At 44.5% G+C, this 24220-nt stretch overlaps 1 protein-coding gene across 1 annotated transcript in view; it reads right to left on the reverse strand.

The window, feature by feature from the left end:
- Nucleotides 1-716: 716 nt before the first annotated feature.
- Nucleotides 717-24220, reverse strand: part of LOC131412338 (chymotrypsin-like elastase family member 2A) — a 52993-nt gene continuing 29489 nt past the window's right edge. Inside the window, 6 exon segments of the mRNA XM_058551927.1 lie at nt 717-849; nt 1899-2089; nt 2350-2441; nt 2443-2475; nt 6222-6350; nt 7704-7810. Of these exon segments, the coding sequence (XP_058407910.1) occupies nt 718-849; nt 1899-2089; nt 2350-2441; nt 2443-2475; nt 6222-6350; nt 7704-7810 (684 nt within the window). The 3' untranslated portion in view covers nt 717.

Consider the following 24220-nt stretch of genomic DNA (forward strand, 5'->3'; position numbering starts at 1 on the left):
CGAGCACATTGGGAGCTGCATGGGACCAGGCCGGTGGCTGAGGCCCGTCTGGAGATGGGAACTGGGTGGGCTGGCATCCCCAGGCTTCCTCAGGGGGTGGGTGCGATGGGACAGGGTTGGTGACAAGGTGGTGAACATCACTGGGGGAAGGATGGTGTGAAAGGACCGAGCGAGGCCCCCTGCTCTCCACCGCCTGGTCCACGCAAACCACTTAAAGCACTTCTTGGACGCCTCCTGGAGAATGGAGATGTGCGCTGGGTTCCTTCCCTATGAAGGGCCAGTCCCTCTTCCCCACTCTGCTCTCTCCAGAGACCCTGGGACACTCAGGCTATTCTGGGGGGCAGAGGGGGTGGTGTTTCTGCCCCCAGACCCTTCCCTGCCCATGATCCATGGCATGGCTGGCAGAGTGTGAGCCCGTGAGGTAGATTGGCACAGCTGCCCCTCACCCTGCCAGGCTGGGCTCCAGAGAGCTGGGGTCTACAAGTCAGCATGCGACGCCAGGGGCCTGGGTCCCTTCGTGAAGATGGAGGTCCCCCGCCTTGACTTCAGCAGAGGGGAGGCAGAGCTGGAGGAACAGGTGCTGGGGGTGGGAGCCCCTGTGCCTCTGATCAGCTCCTTAGGCCCAGCTCTATGGAGCCCGCCACAATTCTTGCCATCTGTCACTCCCCCAGTCTAGGAAGGGGCTCAGAGGGCCCCAGGACCAGTGCAGCCTGCTGGTTAAGGGCAGGTGGCCTGCAGCTCCTTGAAGGCTGCTTTCCGCTGCTTCATCTCCTCCGCCTGCTTCTTCCTCTCCTCCTGCTCCGCCTTGATCTCCTCCTCAAAGCGGCTGGACTCACTGATGGCCTGGACCTGGGGGGAGGGGGCCAGGCGGGTCGGGGGGGTGGTCTCTGCGCCTCCACTGTGGGCTTGCTCTGGGGTCCTCCCGGCCTCCAGTTCTGCTGTGCCCCTCCCACCAACACACGCACAGCTCTGCCTCTCACTAGCTCTGGCCCTGGGGCGGGCACTGCATTCACCTCTCTGAGCCTCAGTTTCTCCGTTTAGAGCCTGCTGCTCAGTCACTCTGACCTCACGGACTGTTGGGAGGATTGAAAGAGATACGGCACAGTCAGTGGCTGCTGCGTGGCATGGCTCCTCGATGTGGGAGCTTCTGAGGTTGCCATCCTCACCCTGTTTCCCGTCCTGGGGAGCCCAGCTGCACACCTGGTCCCACTGATGACCCTGAAACATCCCATCAACCCTAGAAGCCCAAAGGGAGGCAGGAGCAGCATTGAGAAGGAACGTTCTTAGCTCACATGGGAAGAGGGAGAAACATGGAAAGGCAGGTGCCCTGGGGCCCTGGGGGGGTGGGACCCAGGAGCCATATGTGTCCCTTCCATCTAAATGTGTGCTGAAAGGGAAGGGTGCTGTGCATGTACGTGGTCTCTGGGGCTCATCATCCTCCCTATAGGCTGGGGCTGGCGGGGCTGGTGTCTCTGAGAGGCCCCGGGAGCCAGTGCTGTGTTTCTGGGCCTGCTCTGCTGTCTCTTGGGCTCACTCTTTAAGGCCCAGTCCTTTGGGGGTAGTGGCTCTGTGTGCCAGGGGCAGCTCAAAGTGGTCCCTGTCCCCTCTCTGACAGTACATACCCCTCACCCACCCCCGGCACAGGGACAGAAAAGGGAAGCCGGAAAAGATCACAGCCTGGATGGGAGGGGACAGAGCCAGGAGGGCACACTGTGGGCCTTGCCCAGCTCGGCCGGGGTGTCAACTTCCTGTCTCCTGTCTGCAGCCTCAGCAGGGACAGGAAGGGGAAGCGCTGGCCCTCGAGCTAACCCAGGGTCCTGTTATAGCCAGGTCACCGCCCTTCTTGGGCAGGGTCAGGCCCCTCCACCCCGGGCTCCACACATCCTCCCGTTCCTCACCTTGGCCTCAAAGAAGCTCTTGGCCCCCTTGACGCCCTTGGTGGAGACATCGATCTCGGAGAGGCGGGCCAGCACGTGCAGCCCACTGTCCTCCTGCAGCTCCCCAGCCGCTGCCTTGCGGAAAATCAGGAGGAACTGTGCAGGGAGAAATGTGCATGGGGTCAGGGAGAGAGGAAAAGGGGCCGGAGTCCCTGGCCACACCCAGGCCCATTCTCAGGCCTTCCGGAGAAATAGGTTTATATCATTATGAAAAAGACCACCCCTCACCTGCATGAGCCTTCCTCGAGTCTTCCAAACCTCTGATCCGTCTACGCTGTCCTGCCTCTCCAAGGCAGCCACCATTTCATCCAAACACCCTGAGATTATGAGTGGGGAAAGAGCCCCCTGGCTGGCCAGGGGTGACGTCACCTCCCTCCCCTCCCAAGCTTTGGGGCCCCTGGCATCCTCTTACTCTGCAGCCTTCCCTAGCCCATGACGTAGCAGAAGTAGTTGTTGGGTGGAATGCTGCCACGGCCGCCCAGCTGGATCTTGTCGCTTATGGTGTTGGTTGGCCAGTTTGAGCAGAGCAATGTCGTTCCTGGGTTGGTAAGGAGGCAGATCACAAAGAGAGGATTGAGCGTTCCTGCCCCAATTTCATTTCTGATTCTAGCTCTAGCTGGAACCACTGAACCCCCTCCTCAGCCAGCCCTATTGTGAATCTTCCTTCTGTCGGGGCTGTGATGGATTGGGGAACAGCTGTGGTTAAATCCCAGGATTGCATTTTGTACCTAGTGGAGCTTGGAGCCCTAAATTCCCCTAAGCCCTTTCAGGGGAGTGTTCAGAACAGGGCGGGCAAATAGGTTTTGTCGTGAATGTTCACTCTCATGGATTAGCCGTGGCTGCCTGGTGGGCTGTGTTGACAAGGATGCTGAGGCTCTGTCCAGGGTCAGCAAGGAAACACATCCATGGTTGCTTGGTGATGGCTGTCTTGTCATACACTTCCTGTGTTTGGTTTAGAAAACGGCAAGAGGTGCTCAGGTCAGAGGCTTTCTGCCTTTTACTCTTAGCTCTCTCTTCCGCCTTGACCTCTGCTGCCAGATTCATCCCTTTGCCTCACACTCTTGTCGAGGAAATCGTTAGTGATTGGCAGATTGTATTTTCCATGATGGCTGCAATGAGATCTCCCATCACGTAGGCTCTTGTTACGATGTGATCTTGACAATCCGTGCACAGAGAAGTAGGGCCTGGGTGGGGAGTGGGGGGTGGGGACCTGTGATATGGTAGAAGTGACATCATGTGACTTCTGAGACTAGAGAAGAGAAGATACAGTTTCTGCCTGGTCCCCGGGACTTCTGTTCTTGGAACTCAGCCTCTGTGCCATGAAGAAGCCCAGGCCACAGGGAGAGGCCACATGTGGATGGTCTGGACAAGAGTCCCAGCTGACAGCCAGCATCAGCCCCTCGTAGGTGAGGGAGGAAGCCTTCGAGATGCTGCAGCCCCGGCCACTGTCTGTCTGCAACCCCATGAGAGACTCTGAGTGAGAAGTGCCCAGCGGAGCTGTCAGACCCGAGAGATCATTACTATCTATGACTGCAGCTCTTTTAAGCCATTATGTTTCTGAGCAATTTGTTATAAAGCGACAGATCACCAGAAGAGTGACGCGCATTGATAGGACAGATACTAAAGGTCCTTAGGGCCAACAGCCTGCTCAGTTCTAACACACTTTCTTAGCCATCTCTCCCATAATTCCTCTTCACTATGCTCCCTTCCTGCTGGACAGCTCTGGTCACTGCCCCAGCACCACCTGCCCATTCTGTGACTGACCCTTGTCCTGGCACTTCCCCAGACTTGAAAAGCCCCGTCTCCACTCTCTGCCCACCATATCCTCCCCATCTCTCAAGGCCTTCCTTGATGCATCTTTTGTTGTTTTATGGCTTTCTGGAGTCTTGCGTGTGTGCCTCACCCAGCTGACAAGCCCTTTGAGGGCAGGGACTGACTCACGACTGAGGGACCCTCTGCATCCTCTGTGAGCCATCATCAGCGTTGGACCACAGCAGGCTAACTGGATGAGGGAATGCCGAGGGTTATGACCACAGGGCGTCCTCCTGCTCTCCAGGGGCTGTGATGAGGAGTCTTCTGGAAGATCTGGCAGAGTGAGCTCTCTGGGCAGCTGTTCAAGAGTGGCATCTTGGGCTGCAGAAGAGGCCATGCACGTGGATAAATTATGCACATTTGAAGTGAAGTCTGGGGCGCTTCTTTCTAGAGACACTTCTGGAACTGCAGATTGGGAAAGGATTGGGAGAGGAGAGGATGACAGACACCTCTGGTTCTAGGAAGACGTGGGGGAAGCAGGGAAAAGGAAGATAACTTTCTCTCTCCAGGCAGGAGATGATAAAAGTGTGTTGAAGGCCTGCCGGGGTCAGGCTCTCTGCTAAGTCCACCCTACCTCATTGAATGCTCCTTTCTAAATCTGTAACTTCATAGGTCATGGCTTCCTCATCTGTGAATGGGGGTCATAATAGTACCTCGCTCCTAGGGCTGTTGTGAGGAAGAAATAAGATCATCCATGGAAACATTTAGCACTGTGTTTGGCATGAGGGAAACACTAAGTGCTCGTTTGCATGATAGTGAAAACTAACTCCTGGGGTTGGCAGAGAGCTCACTGGGAAGGCATCCCAGATTGTGAGTTTCTGGAGGGTTGGCGGTCCCCAACATTCCTGCCTGTCCTAATGGAAGACTGTGTTGCTGGGCAGAGCCACCGTTGGTCACTGGAGTGCCTATGCTTGTGGGATTAGAAAGGCTCTCTGAGCTCTCTGAGCTGCAATGAGCTGCTCAGGTTTAGGGGTTACCCTAAACCTCACAGGGCCATGGGCCTTGTGTGTCTCACTCACAGCTGTTTCCCAAATGCCTAGAACAGGGCCTAGGACATAGTAGGCACTCAACAGATATTTGTGGAATGAGAGCATGAGTGAGCCTATGGCTCTGAATTTTGTTTAGTGGCACCTGGATCTCAGGATCAGTGATCATGAAAGAAGCCTACTTGTCCAGCAAATATTCACTCGCACTATTGTCTGTCCCCTCCCTGGGTGAGAGGATAGAGATTCAGGGGCGAATCCAGTACAGCCCAGCCCTTGCAAAATTCCATCTAGAAGGAGAATCAGACGTGAGCTAATCTCTAATGCAGTGAGCTATGTGCCTTGACTGGGCCTGCACCTCGAGAGTGGGGATGGGCAGGAGTGAGGGGTAGATTCTGCCAGAATTCTGATGGGCAGGACCTTCTCTTCCTCTTCTTCCTCTCCCTCCTTTTCCCCACTTCCTGGGACCACTCCCCATCACCTCGAGGGTTCAACATACATCCCAGCACTTACACTTCTTTATTGCACTATTATTGCACTACTACTATGACCAAGAGCTCACACATGTGGCTTCTGTTATGTGCCAGGCCCTTTTCTAAGTGCTTCCCACACATTATCTCATTTAATCCTCACAACAACCCTAGAGGTAGGACTGTAATTATCCTCATTTCACTGAAGGGAAACTGAGGCACAGAAAGCCTAAGGAACTCGTGCAGGACCACACAGTCATTCATCATATCTAAGCCATCAGGCTCCAGAGCTCAAGCCCTAACCACTACCCTGCACTGCCTCAGTCTCAGGCTTATGGCCAGGAGCTCCCTGACAGCTGGCATGGTGAACTGCACATCTCTGTGTGTCTAGCACCCAGAGTCCAGTGCCCAGCATGGCGTATGGTACACAGCGGGTGCTCAGTAAAGGCTCAGGGTGAACATAGGATGGTCCGTGCTCATCTAAGAGGAGAGGTGGGCAGGGGAGGTGCCATGTCCCTGCGGGGCGGGGCAGAACAATTGCTGGGAGGCTTTGGAGGGCTCTGAGACCCTTGTCCTTGTCATCTTCCTGTGCACATTACCCCCAGGCTGTCCCTGCAAGGTGTCAGTGCTTCTCTGAGAAGGTAAAAGGCCTTGTTGGGAGGGAGTGCAGGGTGGGGGAAGGTGGGAGGGACTGTCCTACTCCACTAACAGTCCTGGGTCCTGCAGGCCCATCGCTGTGTCCCCAGGACTTGGCACGGAATCGATACATGGTCAGTGAGTGCCTGGGGAGGCCAGGGGACCTGCAGGCTTACCTGGCAGGAGACGTAGGTTGCTCTGACAGTCTTTGTCTCTCCCTCCCCCAGTGCACAGCCCCACTCCAGGCATCTTTGGGGCCAGCTCCTCTTCTAAGAGGGAAGGAGCGAGGAGGGGTGGGGTTGTGCCCACTGCCTTCTGCGAGACCCCCCCACTGTCTATGCTTCTGCCAACCCCACCCCCAAGTACACCCCAACAGAAGGCACCCTTTGGAGACTTGGCTGGAGTTCCATTCCCCGTGAACCACGAGCTTGGAGACAGCGACGGCCAGCGAGCCTAACTCCTCGGTGGAGAGGCTGTGCCAGCCCAGCACCACGCGGTCTGTCCTGGAGGAGCTGGGAGAAAGGGGGCCAAGTGCTGAGGGTCAGCTGTGGGCTGTCCTTTCCTTTCTCTGCCTGCCATGGGCAGGGACACCCCAATGCACTGTCTCCAGAGGCCTGGCTGTGGACAATGCTGTGATGGGCCCAAGTGAGAGACTGCTCCACCAGCCACTAGGGGGCGGTTGGGAATTATTCTTCCCCAGGGGCAGTTGGTTAGTTATAACATAACATGATAAGTGTAACTATGTAATAATTCTAACTATACTATACTAACTGTAAACTATAATATAAAATGAAAGTTAGACTACTGTGAGCTCTATATTATTATTGGGGAAATGAGATGGACACAGAGGGAACAGCAGTCATTTGCCTGCAAGGGCATTTCCTAGTTTAATCCCCCACCTCTCCTGTTTTTTTTTATTTATTTATTTATTTATTTTCCCCTCAAAGCCCCAGTAGATAGTTGTATGTCATAGCTGCACATCCTTCTAGTTGCTGTATGTGGGACGCGGCCTCAGCGTGGCCGGAGAAGCGGTGCGTCGGTGCGCGCCCGGGATCCAAACCCTGGCTGCCAGCAGCAGAGTGCGCGCACTTAACCGCTAAGCCACGGGGCCAGCCCTCACCTCTCCTTTTTAGGTGGGGAAACTGAAACTCAGGGAGAAGTAACTGGTCCAGGATCTTACAGCTGGTTAGTGAGAATCCGGAACTAGAAGCCAGGACTCCTGACTCCCGCGCGTCTACCGTCCTCCCTCCACCTCATGGGGCTTATAAATGAGGTGGGCAGAGGGCCCATTCCCGCAGAGCCACCCCGACCAGGGGAAACTCCAGTGAGCTCCAGCTGCTGTGAGGTCAGCAGAGGTCTAGGGAGGGAAGAGGACGGTGAACATCAAATGTCAGAGAACATTTTCTTTCCCTTGTGAGCCTTTATGCTGGTAAGAGTTCACTTTTATTGAGCACTTACTGAGTGCCAGGCCCTTAACACATCATTGCATTTAATCCACACTAAATTCTGTTATCTGCTTTTTTGCAGCTGCTGGTATTGAGGCTTGGAGAAGTCATTTAAGTTGCTCAACCAATTCCAAATCTGGAGGCCACGTGTAGTACCCCTAAGAGGGCAGGAAATGGGCCTCCCCCTCCCCCTCCCCCATATTCCTCCTCAGTGCCCTGCACAGGGTACTCAATCCGCGTCACGTAATGACCAATCAGTGGACCAACAGGCTAAACTATAGATCGACCAAAGCTTGTTTCTGGGCCAGGCAAGTGGTTATTTGCAAGGCTTCTTTATAGCGAATGTTCAGGCCATTTGGGCTTCACCTCTTGGAGATGAGTGCTGGCCGGTGGGGTGAGTGGGCTGGGCGACTGGGGAACAGCCGTTCCCTGATGCAGTGGGCAGCTGTCAGGACCCAGTTGTTGGCCACCAGGGACCCTTGGCAGGAGTGGCGCCACTGGCCATGGTTGCTGTACTGCAGGGAGACCTGGGAAGAAGCGCAGGCGCTCTGGGAGCTGAGGGAGCCGGGCTCTCTGGTCTTCAGCATCACCGATAGCCGGGCACTCGCCTCACGTGCAGACTTTAACGCCCCACCAAGAAACTCAGTAATCAGGATCAGTAACATTTAATGCAATACTAAAAAAAAAAATCACACCAAAAAATCCATGATGAACAAAACACCAAAAATTTAAAGCCACTATTTAAAAAAACTCTGTTTTGAACATCTTTCTGCATGTGATTGTTGGGATTTTCCCCTTCTTGGGAGCTATTTCCTAGGACTATCGTGCCAATTTAAAATGTCTGAAGCCCAATCGTGATTTTCCTCCCAAACCTGCTCTTTGCTGGGGCCTCCGCGTCTCAGTGAATGGCAGCCCCACTTTACCAGCTGCTCAGGCCAAGACCCTTGGCATTACCCTCGACCCCTCTCTTTCTCTCGGACCCTCACTCAAACCCACCAGCAAATCCCGCCAGCTCTACTTTCAGAAAATGAGGGGAGAATGCTGCCTCCTTCTTACCTCCCCTGCTGATCCCAACCATCTTCATCTTTCACCTGGATTGTTATTTTAGCTTCCTGTTTGTTCTCCCTGCTCTCACCCTCACCCATCCCTCACCCCGTATTTCCTCAGCACAGCAGCCAAGACGATCCTTTTAAAATGTAAGTCTGATTATGTCTCTTCTCTGCTCAGACCCTCCAGTGCCCCACACACACAGTGTAAATCTCAAAACCCTATGATGCCCTACAAATCTCTCCATGACCTCCCTGACCCCATCAGTTCCCACTCCCCTCTCCTCCAGCCACTCTGACTTCCATGAGGTTCCTCAAAGGCACCAAACCCACTTCTGCCTCAGGGCCTTTGCACTTACTCATTCTTCTGCCTGGAGTAATCTTCTTCCAGGTATTAGCATAGTTTTATCCTTCACTTCCTACAGGTCTCTGCTCAAGGTTACCTTCTCTAAGAAGTCTTCTATGACCACCCTATCTAAAACACAGCACGTACACAGAGACGGTCACACTCACATCCACACACACAGACACACTCACAAACTCACACATAGAAAGACATGTCTCTCTTTCCTCATGTCCTGCTTTCCTCTTCATCACAGTATCTTTCATCACCTGACATGTTATGAATTTATTCTTTCAATTGTTTATTGTCTCACTCCTCCACTTTAACATAAGCTCCAAGATTTCTCCCCCCATGGCTGTATTCCAGGTGGCTAAAACAGGGCCTGGCACATTGTGGGTCCTTAATAAATACTTACTGATTGAACTAGTGAGTGAAAAGGAAATGAATGAATGAGTGAATGAATGAAAGCAAAATCTCAAGGGCAAGAGTCTGGTCTGGGAGTGACATCAGCATCATGGCGGAGTGAGCTTTCCTGTGAACTCTTCCCCCGATAAGATACAACAAAAGGAACAGTCACAGACCAACAACGGAATCCCAGACAGTGAAAAGCTAGAGCGGAGGGATCCACACTGCCGCACATCTGAGAGCGGAACGTGCTGGGCCCCCGGAGGAAGTGGGGAGAGGTAAGAAGAACTCCTCTCCCTCCCCATCAGATCAGTGATCCTGGTCCACGGCTCCCAGAGAGGGGGGAGGGGCGGCCCTCGGCGGGGAAACCGTGGCTCTTTGGACTCTCTCAGCCAGTGGGAAACTCTGGCACAGAGGACTCAGAGGAGCCACAGGGCTACCATCAACATCTGAGCACCCCAGAGAGCAGATAAAGAGGGGCAAATGAGAAGCCTCCCCCGTCAGGGACCCAGAGGGCAAAAGAGAGAGCTCCCCCCTCCCCGCAAACCGGACTCTGCAGCTCAACCAACCAGACCAGACCTAGCGATCCGCGGCAGACCAGACCAAGTGATCCGCGACACACCAGACCAAGTGATCCACGGCAGACCTGATCAAACGACGGGACCCGTGGATCGCAGCGGGGAAAAAAAAACCAAAGAAAAACAAAACTGCGGATCGCAGCAGAAAAACCGGGGCAGAGCGCAAGGGGCTTAGACTACACAGCCCTTTACCACCAGACAGTGGCGGCAGGTGGAAATTGCAACCAGAGATTTCCAGGATGAGGAAAAACAAAACCAACACAGGAACCACAATGCAAAAATATATGAAATCACCAGACCAGAAACAAAATGAAAAGCACCCAGAAATCAACCCCGAAGACACAGAAATCCATAAACTAAATGACAGAGATTTCAAAATAGCTATCCTAAAAACACTCAACGAAATACGAGACAACACAGACAAACAATTCAATGAGATTAGGAGTTTCTTCACAAAAGAGATTGAAATCATAAAGAAAAACCAATCAGTGCTGATGGAGATGAAGAACACAATGGAGGAGATAAAGGAGAATCTGGAATCTCTAAAGAACAGAGCTGACAATATGGGGGAAAGAATTAGCACCTTAGAGGATAGGAATACAGATATACTCCAGATGGAAGAGGAGAGAGAACTAAGACTAAAAAGAAATGAAGAAAGACTCCGAGAAATATCTGACTCTATTAGAAAATGTAACATAAGAATTATAGGTATTCCTGAGGGAGGGGAGAGGGAAAGAGGAACAGAGAGCCTATTCAAGGAAATAATAGCTGAGAATTTCCCAAATCTTGGGAAGGAGCAGGAAATACCAGTAAGCGAAGCCAACAGGACACCTATATATATTAACAGACAAAGGCCTTCACCACGACACCTAGTGGTAAGGCTAGCCAGGGTCAACGACAAAGAAACCATATTAAGGGCAGCTAGACAAAAACAAAAAATAACGTACAAAGGAACTCCCATCAGGCTCTCAGCAGATTTCTCAACAGAAACTTTACAGGCTAGAAGAGACTGGAATGATATATTCAAAATACTGAAAGACAAAAACTTTCAGCCAAGAATACTCTATCCAGCAAAAATATCCTTCAAATATGATGGAGAAACAGTAACTCTCCCAGATAAACAAAAGCTAAGGGAATTCATGGCCACGAGACCCCCACTACAAGAAATACTCAAGAAGGCCCTCAGGCCTGAAAAAAAGAAGAGAAAGGGAACACAAAGCTTGGAGTAAGGAGAAAAGTAGGTAGACAAACTCAGAAAAATAGTAGATCTTTACCAGAATAGGTTAGTAACCACTTAAATACTAAATTCAAAGATCAAAGGAAGAAATTCACCAAAAATAAATTTAACCTCATCCCTGTAAACACACAGCCACAACACAAGATAGAATAAGGTATAACAAGAAAAACTTAGAAGGAGAAGAGGAAAGCGAATGAATTGATTTAGTATAAGGAAATAGGAGGCCATCAGATAATGGACTATCTCATACACAAGATTCTTTGCCCAAACCTCAAGGTAACCACTAAACAAATAATCAAAACAAAACCACATATGATAAACAAAAAGAAAACTAGAAGAGTCATAAGACAGAACAACCAAACTGAATTGGCCGTCCAAAACAAATGGGACAATAAACAAAGGAAATGCAAAAGAACCAGAAAATAAGTGACAAAACAGCAACATTAAGCCCTCATATATCAATAATTACCCTAAATGTAAATGGATTGAACTCTCCAATCAAAAGATACAGAGTGGCAGGATGGATTAAAAAGCAAGACCCAACAATATTCTGCCTTCAGGAAACACATCTAGCACTAAAGACAAGCACAGGCTCAGAGTGAAAGGATGGAAGACAATACTCCAAGCTAATGGCAAACAAAAGAAAGCAGGTGTTGCCATACTCATATCAGACAAAGTAGACTTCAAGATAAAACAGGTTAAGAAAGACAAAGAAGGGAAATATATAATGATAAAAGGGACACTCCATCAAGAAGACATATCACTTATAAATATATATGCACCCAACATAGGGGCACCAATGTACATAAAGCAACTATTAACAAACCTAAAAGGAGAAATCAACAACAACACAATAATAGTAGGGGATCTTAACACCCCACTTACAGCAATGGATAGATCATCCAGACAAAAAGTCAATAAAGAAATAGTAGACTTAAATGAAAAATTGGACGAGATGGACCTAGTAGACATATACAGAGCACTCCATCCAAAAACAGCTGACTACACATTCTTCTCAAGCGTGCATGGAACATTCTCTAGGATAGACCATATGTTGGGAAACAAAGCAAGCCTTAATAAATTTAAGAAGATTGAAATCATAACAAGCATCTTTTCAGACCATTAGGCTATGAAACTGGAAATGAACCATGAAAAAAAAACTGGGAAAGTGACAAAAATGTGGAGATTAAACAACATGCTACTGAACAACCAATGGATCATTGATGAAATTAAAGGAGAAATCAAAAACTATCTGGAAACAAACGAAAATGATAATATGCCATATCAAACCATATGGGATGCAGCAAAAGCGGTCCTGAGAGGGAAACTCATAGTGATACAAGCCCACCTTAACAAACAAGAAAAAGCCCAAATAGGCAACCTTAAATTACACCTAACAGAACTAGAAAAAGAAGAACAAACAAAGCCCAAAGCCAGCAGAAGGAGAGAAATAATAAAAATCAGAGCAGAAATAAATGATATTGAGACCAAAAAAAACAGTAGAAAGGATTAGTGAAACAAAGAGTTGGTTCTTCGAGAAGATAAACAAAATTGACAAACCCTTAGCCAGGCTTACTAAGAAAAAAGAGAAAAGGCTCAAGTAAATAAAATTAGAAATGAAAGAGGAGAAATTACAACAGATACCAAGAAATACAGAGGATTATAAGAGAATACTATGAGAAATTATATGCCAATAAATTGGACAATCTAGAAGAAATGGATAAATTCTTAGACTTATACAACCTCCCAAAATTGAACCAAGAAGAAATGGAGAATCTGAATAGACCAATAACAAGTAAAGAGATTGAAATAGTAATCAAAAACCTCCCAAAAGATTTATACCAGAGACGCAGGGATGGTTCAACATCCGCAAATCAATCAACGTGATACATCACATCAACAAAACAAAGAATAAAAACCACATGATCATCTCAATAGACGCAGAGAAGGCATTTGACAAGATACAACATCCATTTATGATAAAAACTCTCAATAAATTGGGAATAGAAGGAAAGTACCTCAACATAATAAAGGCCATATATGACAAACCCACAGCTAACATCATACTCAACGGGGAAAGACTGAAAGCCATTCCTCTGAGAACAGGAACGAGGCAGGGCTGCCCACTCTCACCACTCCTGTTCAACATAGTACTGGAGGTTTTGGCCAGAGCAATTAGGCAAGAAAAAGGAATAAAAGGAATCCAAATAGGTAACGAAGAAGTGAAACTCTCACTATTTGCAGATGACATGATTGTATATATAGAAAACCCTAAAGAATCTGTTGGAAAACTGTTAGAAACAATCAACAACTACAGCAAAGTTGCAGGGTACAAAATCAATCTACAAAAATCAGTTGCATTTCTATATGCTAATAATGAACTAACAGAAAGAGAGCTCAAAAAGATAATACCATTTACAATTGCACCAAAAAGAATAAAATACCTAGGAATAAATCTTACCAAGGAGGTGAAGGACCTATACAATGAGAACTACAAGACATTATTGAGGGAAATCTACGATGACATAAAGAAATGGAAAGATATCCCATGCACGTGGATTGGAAGAATAAACATAGTTAAAATGTCTATATTACCTAAAGCAATCTACAGATTCAATGCAATCCCAATCAGAATCCCAATGACATTCTTCACAGAAATAGAAAAAAGAATACTAAAATTTATATGGGGCAACAAAAGACCCCGAATAGCTAAAGAAATCCTAAAGAAAAAGAACAAAGCAGGAGGCATCACAATTCCTGACTTCAAAACATACTACAAAGCAATAGTAATCAAAACAGCATGGTACTGGTACAAAAACAGACACACAGATCAATGGAACAGAATTGAAAGCCCAGGAATAAAACCACACATATACGGACAGCTAATTTTCGACAAAGGTGCTAAGGACATACAATGGAGAAAGGAAAGTCTCTTCAATAAATGGTGTTGGGAAAACTGGACATCCACATGCAAAAGAATGAAAGTGGACCATGTGCTATCGCCATACACAAAAATTAACTCAAAATGGATCAAAGACCTGAAGGTGAGACCTGAAACTATAAAACTCATAGAAGAAAATATAGGCAACACACTATTTGACATTGGGTTTAAAGGAATCTTTTCGGATGACATGCCTACCCAGACTAGGGAAACTAAAGAAAAAATAAACAAGTGGGACTTTATCAGACTAAAGAGCTTTTATAAGACAAATGAAATCAGAATCAAGATGAACAAACAACCAACCAGCTGGGAGAGAATATTTGCAAAACATACATCTGACAAGGGGTTGATCTCCATAATATATAAAGAACTCACACAATTGAACAACAAAAAAACAAACAACCCGATCAAAAAATGGGCAGAGGAAATGAACAGACACTTCTCCAAGGAAGATATACAGATGGCCAATAGGCACATGAAAAGATGCTCAACATCACTAATCATCAGGGAAATGCAAATCAAAACAACACTAAGATACCACCTCACACCCGTTAGAATGGCTATAATCACCAAGACAAAAAACAACAAATGTTGGAGAGGATGTGGAGAAACAGGAACCCTCATACACAGCTGGTGGGAATGCAAATTGGTGCAGCCTCTATGGAAAACGGTATGGAGATTCCTCAAAGAATTAAAAATAGAGATGCCCTATGATCCAGCCATCCCACTACTGGGAATCTATCCAACACACCTGAAATCAACAATCCAAAGAGGCTTATGCACCCCTATGTTCATTGCAGCATTATTCACCATAGCCAAGAAGTGGAAGCAACCTAAGTGTCCCTCGACTGACGATTGGATTAAGAAAATGTGGTATATATATACAATGGAATACTACTCAGCCATAAAAAAAGACAAAATCGTCCCATTTGCAACAACATGGATGGGCCTGGAGCGTATTATGTTAAGTGAAATAAGCCAGAAAGAGAAAGACAAACACTGTATGATCTCACTCATATGTGGAATATAAACCAACACATGGACAGAGAAAACTGGACTGTGGTTACCCGGGAAGTGGGGGTGGGGGGTGGGGGGTGGGCACAAGGGGTGAAGGGAGTCATATATGGGGTGAAGGACAAACAAAAATGTACAACCCAAAATCTCACAATGTTAGAAACCATTAAAATATCAATAAAAATGTAAAAAAAAAAAAAAAAAAAAAAAACCTCCCAAAAAATAAAAGTCCAGGACCAGATGGCTTCTCCAGTGAATTTTACCAAACATTCAAAGAAGATTTAATACCCATCCTTCTCAAACTATTCCAAAAAATAGAGGAAGATGGAACACTTCCTAAATCATTCTACGAGGCCAACATCACCCTGATACCAAAACCAGACAAAGACAATACAAAGAAAGAAAATTACAGGCCAATATCGCTGATGAACATTGATGCAAAAATCCTCAACAAAATATCGGCAAACTGAATACAACAATACATTAAGATGATCATACACCATGATCAAGTGGGATTTATACCAGGGACGTAGGGATGGTTCAACATCCGCAAATCAATCAACGTGATACATCACATCAACAAAACAAAGAATAAAAACCACATGATCATCTCAATAGTCGCAGAGAAGGCATTTGACAAGATACAACATCCATTTATGATAAAAACTCTCAATAAAATGGGAATAGAAGGAAAGTACCTCAACATAATAAAGGCCATATATGACAAACCGACAGCCAACATCATACTCAACAGGGAAAGACTGAAAGCCATTCCTCTGAGAACAGGAACGAGGCAGGGCTGCCCACTCTCACCACTCCTGTTCAACATAGTACTGGAGGTTTTGGCCAGAGCGATTAGGCAATAAAAAGGAATAAAAGGAATCCAAATAGGTAACGAAGAAGTGAAACTCTCACTATTTGCAGATGACATGATTGTATATATAGAAAACCCTAAAGAATCTGTTGGAAAACTGTTAGAAACAATCAACAACTACAGCAAAGTTGCAGGGTACAAAATCAATCTACAAAAATCAGTTGCATTTCTATATGCTAATAATGAACTAACAGAAAGAGAGCTCAAAAAGATAATACCATTTACAATTGCATCAAAAAGAATAAAATATCTAGGAATAAATCTTACCAAGGAGGTGAAGGACCTATACAATGAGAACTACAAGACATTATTGAAAGAAATCCATGATGACATAAAGAAATGAAAAGATATCCCATGCACGTGGATTGGAAGAATAAACATAGTTAAAATGTCTATATTACCTAAAGCAATCTACAGATTCAATGCAATCCCAATCAGAATCCCAATGACATTCTTCACAGAAATAGAAAAAAGAATACTAAAATTTATATGGGGCAACAAAAGACCCCGAATAGCTAAAGAAATCCTAAAAAAAAAGAACAAAGCAGGAGGCATCACAATCCCTGACTTCAAAACATACTACAAAGCAACAGTAATCAAAACAGTGTGGTACTGGTACAAAAACAGACACACAGATCAATGGAACAGAATTGAAAGCCCAGAAATAAAACCACACATATACGGACAGCTAATTTTCGACAAAGGTGCTAAGAACATGCAATGGAGAAAGGAAAGTCTCTTCAATAAATGGTGTTGGGAAAACTGGACAGCCACATGCAAAAGAATGAAAGTGGACCATGTGCTATTGCCATTCACAAAAATTAACTCAAAATGGATCAAAGACCTGAAGGTGAGACCTGAAACTATAAAACTCATAGAAGAAAATATAGGCAACACACTATTTGACATTGGGTTTAAAGGAATCTTTTCGGATGACATGCCTACCCAGACTAGGGAAACTAAAGAAAAAATAAACAAGTGGGACTTTATCAGATTAAAGAGCTTTTATAAGACAAATGAAACCAGAATCAAGATGAACAGACAACCAACCAGCTGGGAGAGAATATTTGCAAAACATACATCTGACAAGGGGTTGATCTCCATAATATATAAAGAACTCACACAACTGAACAACAACAAAAAAAAAACAACCCGATCAAAAAATGGGCAGAGGAAATGAACAGACACTTTTCCAAGGAAGATATACAGATGGCCAATAGGCACATGAAAAGATGCTCAACATCACTAATCATCAGAGAAATGCAAATCAAAACAACACTAAGATACCACCTCATGCCCGTTAGAATGGCTATAATCACCAAGACAAAAAACAACAAATGTTGGAGAGGATGTGGAGAAACAGGAACCTTCATACACAGCTGGTGGGAATGCAAATTGGTGCAGCCTCTATGGAAAACGGTATGGAGATTCCTCAAAGAATTAAAAATAGAGATGCCCTATGATCCAGCCATCCCACTACTGGGAATCTATCCAACGCACCTGAAATCAACAATCCAAAGAGGCTTATGCACCCCTATGTTCATTGCAGCATTATTCACCATAGCCAAGAAGTGGAAGCAACCTAAGTGTCCCTCGACTGACGATTGGATTAAGAAAATGTGGTACATATATACAATGGAATACTACTCAGCCATGAAAAAAGACAAAATTGTCCCATTTGCAACAACATGGATGGGCCTGGAGCGTATTATGTTAAGTGAAATAAGCCAGAAAGAGAAAGACAAACACTGTATGATCTCACTCATATGTGGAATATAAACCAACACATGGACAGAGATAACTGGACTGTGGTTACCAGGGGCAGTGGGGGTGGGGAGTGGGCACAAGGGGTGAAGGGAGTCATATATATGGTGATGGACAAACAAAAATGTACAACCCAAAATTTCACAATGTTAGAAACCATTAAAACATCAATAAAAAAATAATAATAATTTAGAAAGAGAGAGAGAAGCAGAAATAAGAGTATAAAACAAGTATAAAATAAGTCCAGAGGAAAAGTAATCAGTCACTCTGATTCTTTGGGAAGCTCAATAAAATAGGCATCATACAGACAAGTCTGATAAAGAAAAACTATTTGGGGAAGACAAACATCAACAACATTAGGTGAGAAAATCGGACCAGGAGCGGTCAGAGAGAATGTTGTGCATCTGCACATGGAGATGCCTTTTGGGATCTCAGTGATAAAGCTGCTTTTTAAATGAAACTGTAATTACTCAAACTGGCTCAAATAGAAAATAGAAAATTTTACAAATGTTCTTTATGGTTTCAAGAGAGTTTTTAAGAAAGAAAATTCCAAATATATGGTGGATTAGATGTATTTACAGATGAATTGTTTCTAAAACTTAAGAATAGATATTTACTCTACCAGGAAACTCTTCCAGAATATAGAATAAGAAGGTATATCTCTATTAATTATGAAGTTAACATGAGCCTGTTACCAGGACCAAAAAGAAAATGTGAACAAGGAATCATCTTAAACAGACTATTAGAAAATTAGATAATCTTTTAATATCCTCACATTTAATGTCCTCACCGTTCTGCCAGGAAAAAACCACAATATTCTCATGAAGTGTATAAAGCATTTGATAAAATTCAGGATCCACTTCTCTAAAACACATTCTTTTTGGAGGGCACTTCCTTAACGTGCTTTTGTTAAAATAACTAACAAACACCACAAAAAAGCGCTCTCGAGCCCTTGCTTAAAACAAAGACAATAAGTCACAACTAAAGACATGTGAGGGGCAGGCACACAGGATCACCCCCACCCAAGGGCTCCTCTGTACAGGCTGGGATTCTCCCCCCAAAAGAGCAGAAGGTAGAACACTATGCAGCGGCAGCTGAGGCGGGAGGAAGGGCAGAGTTCGTGGAGTATGTTGGTGGAGAGTGCTGTCTCACTAAGCTTCTAGCCCTGAAAATTGGACACTAAAAGGAAGAAAACTGGAAAATATAAAAACACTGTTCTCTCCTTTGAAGGAAGCAACAAGTCAGCGGGAAGAGACAGAGATAATAATGGACAATTCTGGGAGGGTGGGGATGCCGGGGAAAGACAGGACAGGTGATGCACAGTGCCTTGGTCTATCCATCCACAGATCCCATAGGCATCATTCATCATAATAATCAAGCAGAATATAAATAAAGAGGCACTTACCACAGCAAAAAAAAAAAAAAAAAGAGTCTGGTCTGTCCTGTAGAGCTTGTCACCTCTTGCTCTAGTTTTTCTCTGAAGACTAAATCCACTCACATAAGAATCTGAGAATACAGAAGTGGACCTTATCCCCCAGAGCTCCTCCACGTTGTTTTAAAAAAAAAAATTGTTTCTGTTTAATTCAGATGGTTCAGAAAGTGTGGGATGGAACTTTAATGTGGTTGCATTGGCACTAAGTCTCTGATGAAGCTGTCCCAACTCCTTCCCCTTCTTTTCAGGTCCCTGTCAACAGCCAAGCAGAGAGGAGGGAGGCAGCAGCAGAGCCTTGGCTGCTCTGAGCACGGTTCCTGTGACTGTGGAGGAAAAGCAGGAATGATGTCTGCTGTTCTCCGAATATCCTTGTTTCTGATCAGCCACTTGGCATTTTTTCTTCTTTGGTTGACATTAACGGGCTTTGGAAGAATTGGCTTTTTAAAAGATGCTTAAAATTAGACAAAATGAAAAAAACACCTAAAAGGACGGCCCCACACCAAAGTCTCAAAATAGGCTGAAACCAGCCTACAGATGTGAAATTCTGAAATAATATGTCAACATATTATTTGTCGGCAGCAAAGTGTGGCCAAAAGAGCAAGGATTGAACTAAATTTGAATCCTCCTACCCCCAGGCTAACTGAGTGACTTTGGGCAATTATGTAATATTTCTGAGCCCCAGTTGCCTTATCCAGAAAATGAGGATCATGATGACCCCAGTGGAGGGCTCTTGGGATGGTTAATAATCACAGTAGCTAACACTTTGTCTAATAATTTGAGCACTTACCATGTACCAGACACTGTTCTGAGCTCAGAATGTGAATCAGCTCACATAATAATCACAGCCGTCCCATGAAGCACTATTATTATTCCCATTTTACAGATGAGTAAACTAAGGCAGCTGATAGAAATTTGTACAACATGGTACATGCCATAAGGGCTGTTAGATATTATTAACATTACCCCTTGAGAAAGATAAATTGAGTTCTCCAGGTCACACAGATAGTACATGGTGGAGCAGGGATCTGAGCCCAGTTTGTCTGGCTCCAGATTCTGTATTTGGAAAGTTACACATTTGTTTTAGTTCTAAAGCACCGGGCCCTTTATTTTCAAGGGTCTGGTGGATTGTGACCTACAACCACAACCTTGGGGTGGGTGTGGGATAGAAGATACCTCTCAGGCAGTGCAGAGCCAAGTTATGTAGGTCCTGGCTTGGCTTAGAGTTTTAATATTTTGCTCATCCTCGATTTGTTTTATTTTTTTTTTTGCATTTAGTTTGATTTTTAAAAATAATTGCCCTAAGAATGATGTCAGCATCATGGCGGATTGAGCTTTCCCCATAGACTTTCCCCTCTAAGATACAACAAATAGGACATTATATACCAACAGAGGACATTCACACAACACAAAAGACATCTGAGAGACCCACACAGCCATACGTCTGGATGTGGAGGTGCTGGAAACCTAGGAGGAAGTGGAAGGAGGGAAGGAGAACTCCTCTCCTTCCCAAATGACTGAGATCCTGAGAGTGGGTTCACGTGGCTCTCAGAGAAAGGGGGGGAGGGGCAGCCCTCCACTGGAGAACCATCACTCTCCAAGCTCTCTCACAGCCTGTGGGAAAGACACATATGGAGGGAACTGAACTGTTGTGGGGGTGCCTTCATCAAGCTAGCACCCCAGGAGAGCAGATAGCAAGGGAAGAGTGAGAAGCCCCCAGGATCAAGCAGGCAAACAAAAGAGCCCCTCCCCCACTCCCAGTGCCCCAGCACAACTGATGACCAGAGAACCCGCAGATTGCAGTGGGCTCAGAATACACAGCTATTGACCCCACCTAGTGGTGACAGGTGGAAGCTGCAACCAGATATTTTCAGAATGAGGAAAAATAAGCCCACGCCCTCAAGCAGTATGAAAAAATATATTAAATCTCCAGACCAGAAGGAAAATGACAAGCATCCAGAAATCAATCCTAAAGGCACAGAAATTTATAACCTAAATGATGGAGAATTCAAAATAGCTATCATAAAAATGCTCAATGAATTACAATAAAACACAGATAGACAACTCAACGCAGTCAGGAACTTCTTCACAAAACAGATTGAAACTATAAAGAAAAATCAATCAGAAATGTTGGAGATGAAAAACACCATGGAGGAGGTAAAGAAAAACCTGGAATCTTTAAAGAACAGAGCTGACAATATGGAGGAAAGAATGAGCATTATTGAGGCTAGGAATGCAGAAATGCTCCCAATGGAGGAGGAGAGAGAACTAAGACTAAAAAGAAATGAAGAAATTCTCCGAGAAATATCCAACTCAAGTAGGAAATGTAACATAAGGGTTATAGGCATTCCAGAGAGAGAAGAGATGGAAAAAGGAGCAGAGAACTTGTTCAAAGAAATAACAGCTGAGAATATCCCAATCCTGGGGAAGGAGCTGGAAATACAAGTGAATGAAGTCAGTAGATCTCCTAAATATATCAACATAAAAAGACCTTCTCCAAGGCATATAGTGGTAAAGCTGGCAAAAGTCCATGACAAAGAAAAGATATTCAGGGTAGCAAGACAAAAAAAAATAACATACAAAGGAATCCCAATCAGGGTCTCAAGTTGTTTCTTGTCAGAAACTCTACCAGCTAGGAGAGAGTGGAATGATATATTAAAGATGCTGAAAGACAAAAACTTTCAGCCAAGAATACTCTATCCAGCAAAAATATCCTTCAGATATGAGGGAGAAATAATAACCATCCCAGATAAACACAAGCCAAGGAAGTTGATTGCCAGAAGACACCCACTACAAGAAATGCTCAAGAAGGCTCATGCCTGAAAAGAAAAAAGAGAAAGGGGAAACAAAGCTTTGAGCAAGGAGGAAAATAGGTAGACAAAATCAGAAAAATTGCAACTCTCTATCAGAATAGGTTAGCAAACATTTAATTATAACATAAGAGATAAAGGGAAGGAAAACACCAAAAATAAATATAACCTCATCGCTTTACCACAAACTCACAACACAAGATGGAATAAGTTGTGACAATAATAAATTAGAAGTGGAAGAGGAAAGGGATGGAATCGACTTAGTCTAAGGAAATAGGAGGCCATTAGAAATGGACTATCTCATCTATGAGATTTTTTATACAAACCTCATGGTAACCACTAAACAAATAAACAGAACAGAGACACATACAATAAATAAAGAGAAAGGCAAAAAAACCATCATACAGAACTATCAAACTGAACTAGTAGTCAGAAACACACAGGACAAGAAACAAAGCAAAGGCAAAAGAACTGGAAAATGAGCAATAAAATAGCAACATGAAGTCCTCATATATCAAAAATCACTCTAGGGGCCTGGCCCGGTGGCATACTGGTTAAGTTTGCACACTCAGCTTCATCAGCCCAGGATTCACAGTTTCAGATCCCAGGCTCAGACCTATGCATGGCGTATCAAACCATACTGTGGCAGGCGTCCCACATAAACTAGAGGAAGATGGGCATGAATGTTAGCCCAGGGCCAATATTCCTCACAAAAAGAGAGTGATTCACAGCAGATGTTAGCTCAGGGCTAATATTCCTCATTCAAAAATGATAATAATAATCACTTTAAATGTAAATGGATTGAATTCTCCAATCAAAAGACACAGAGTAGTGGGATGGATCTTAAAAACAAGAACCAACAATGTACTACATGCAGGAAACACATGTCAGCTCTAAAGACAAACACAGGCTCAGAGTGAAGGGATGGAAGACAATACTCCAAGCTAATGGTAGACAAAAGAAAGCAGGTATTGCCATGCTTATATCAGACAAAGTACACTTGAAGATAAAACAGGTAATGAGAGACAAAGAGGGGCAATATATAATGATAAAAGGGACACTCCACCAAGAAGACTTATCACCTATAAATATAGATGCATCCAACACAGGAGCACCAAAGTACATAAAACAACTGTTAACAAAGCTAAAAGGAGATATTAACAACAACACAATACTAATAGGGGATCATAACACCCCACTTACATCGATGGATAGATCATCCAGACAGAAAGTCAATAAGGAAATAGTGGACTTAAAAGAAAAGCTAGACGAGATGGACTTAATAGATACATACAGAGCACTGCATCATAACACTACAGATTACACATTCTTCTTAAGCACACATGGAACATTCTGAAGCATAGACCATATGCTGGGAAATAAGCCAAGCCTCTATAAATTTAAGAAGACTGAAATCCTAACAAGCATCTTTTCCAACCATAAAGCTATGAAACTGGAAATCAACTACAAGAAAAAAATTGGGAAAGTGACAAAGATATAGAGACTAAACAACTTGCTACTGAACAACCAATGGATCATTGAATAAATTAAAGGAGAAATCAAAAAATATCTGGAGACAAATGAAAATGAAAATACACCATACCAACTCATATGGGATGCAGCTAAAGTGGTCTTGAGAGGGAAACTCATAGCAATACAGCCCCACCTTAACAAACAAGAAAAATCCCAAATAAGCAACCTTAAACTACACCTAACAGAATTAGAAAAAGAAGAACAAAGCCCAAAGTCAGCACAAGGAGGAAAATAATAAAAATTTGAGCAGAAATGAATGAAATTGAAACTAAAAATAGAGTAGAAAGCATCAATGAAACAAAGAGCTGGTTTTTTGAGAAGATAAACAAAATTGACAAACCCTTAGCCAGACTCACTAAGAAAAAAATAGAAAAGGCTCAAATAAATAAAATTAGAAATGAAAGAGGATAAATTACAATGGACACCACAGAAATAAAAAGGATTATAAGAGACTACTATGAAAAACTATATGCCAACAAATTGGACAATCTAGAAGAAATGGATAAATTCGTAGACTCATATAACCTTTGAAAACTGTATCAAGAAGAAATAGACAATCTGGGCAAACCAATCACAAGTGAAGAGATTGAAACAGTAATCAAAAACATCCCAAAAAATAAAAGTCCAGGACCAGATGGCTTCTCTGGAGAATTTTACCAAATATTCAAAGAAGATTTCATATCTATCTGTCTCAAACTATTCCAAAGAACAGAGGAAGGTGGAACACTTCCTAACACATTCTCTGAGGCCAACATCACCTTGATTCCAAAGCCAGACAAGGACAATACAGAGAAGGAAAATTACAGGCCATTATCGCTGATGAACATAGATGCAGAAATCCTCTGCAAAATATTGGCAAACCGAATACAGCAATACATTAAAAAGATCATACCCCATGATCAAGTGGGATTTATACGAGCGACATGGGGACGGATGAACATCGTCAAATCAATCACTGTGATA

The sequence above is a fragment of the Diceros bicornis genome, chromosome 13 (assembly GCF_020826845.1).
Source record: "Diceros bicornis minor isolate mBicDic1 chromosome 13, mDicBic1.mat.cur, whole genome shotgun sequence".
Lineage (NCBI taxonomy): Eukaryota > Metazoa > Chordata > Mammalia > Perissodactyla > Rhinocerotidae > Diceros > Diceros bicornis.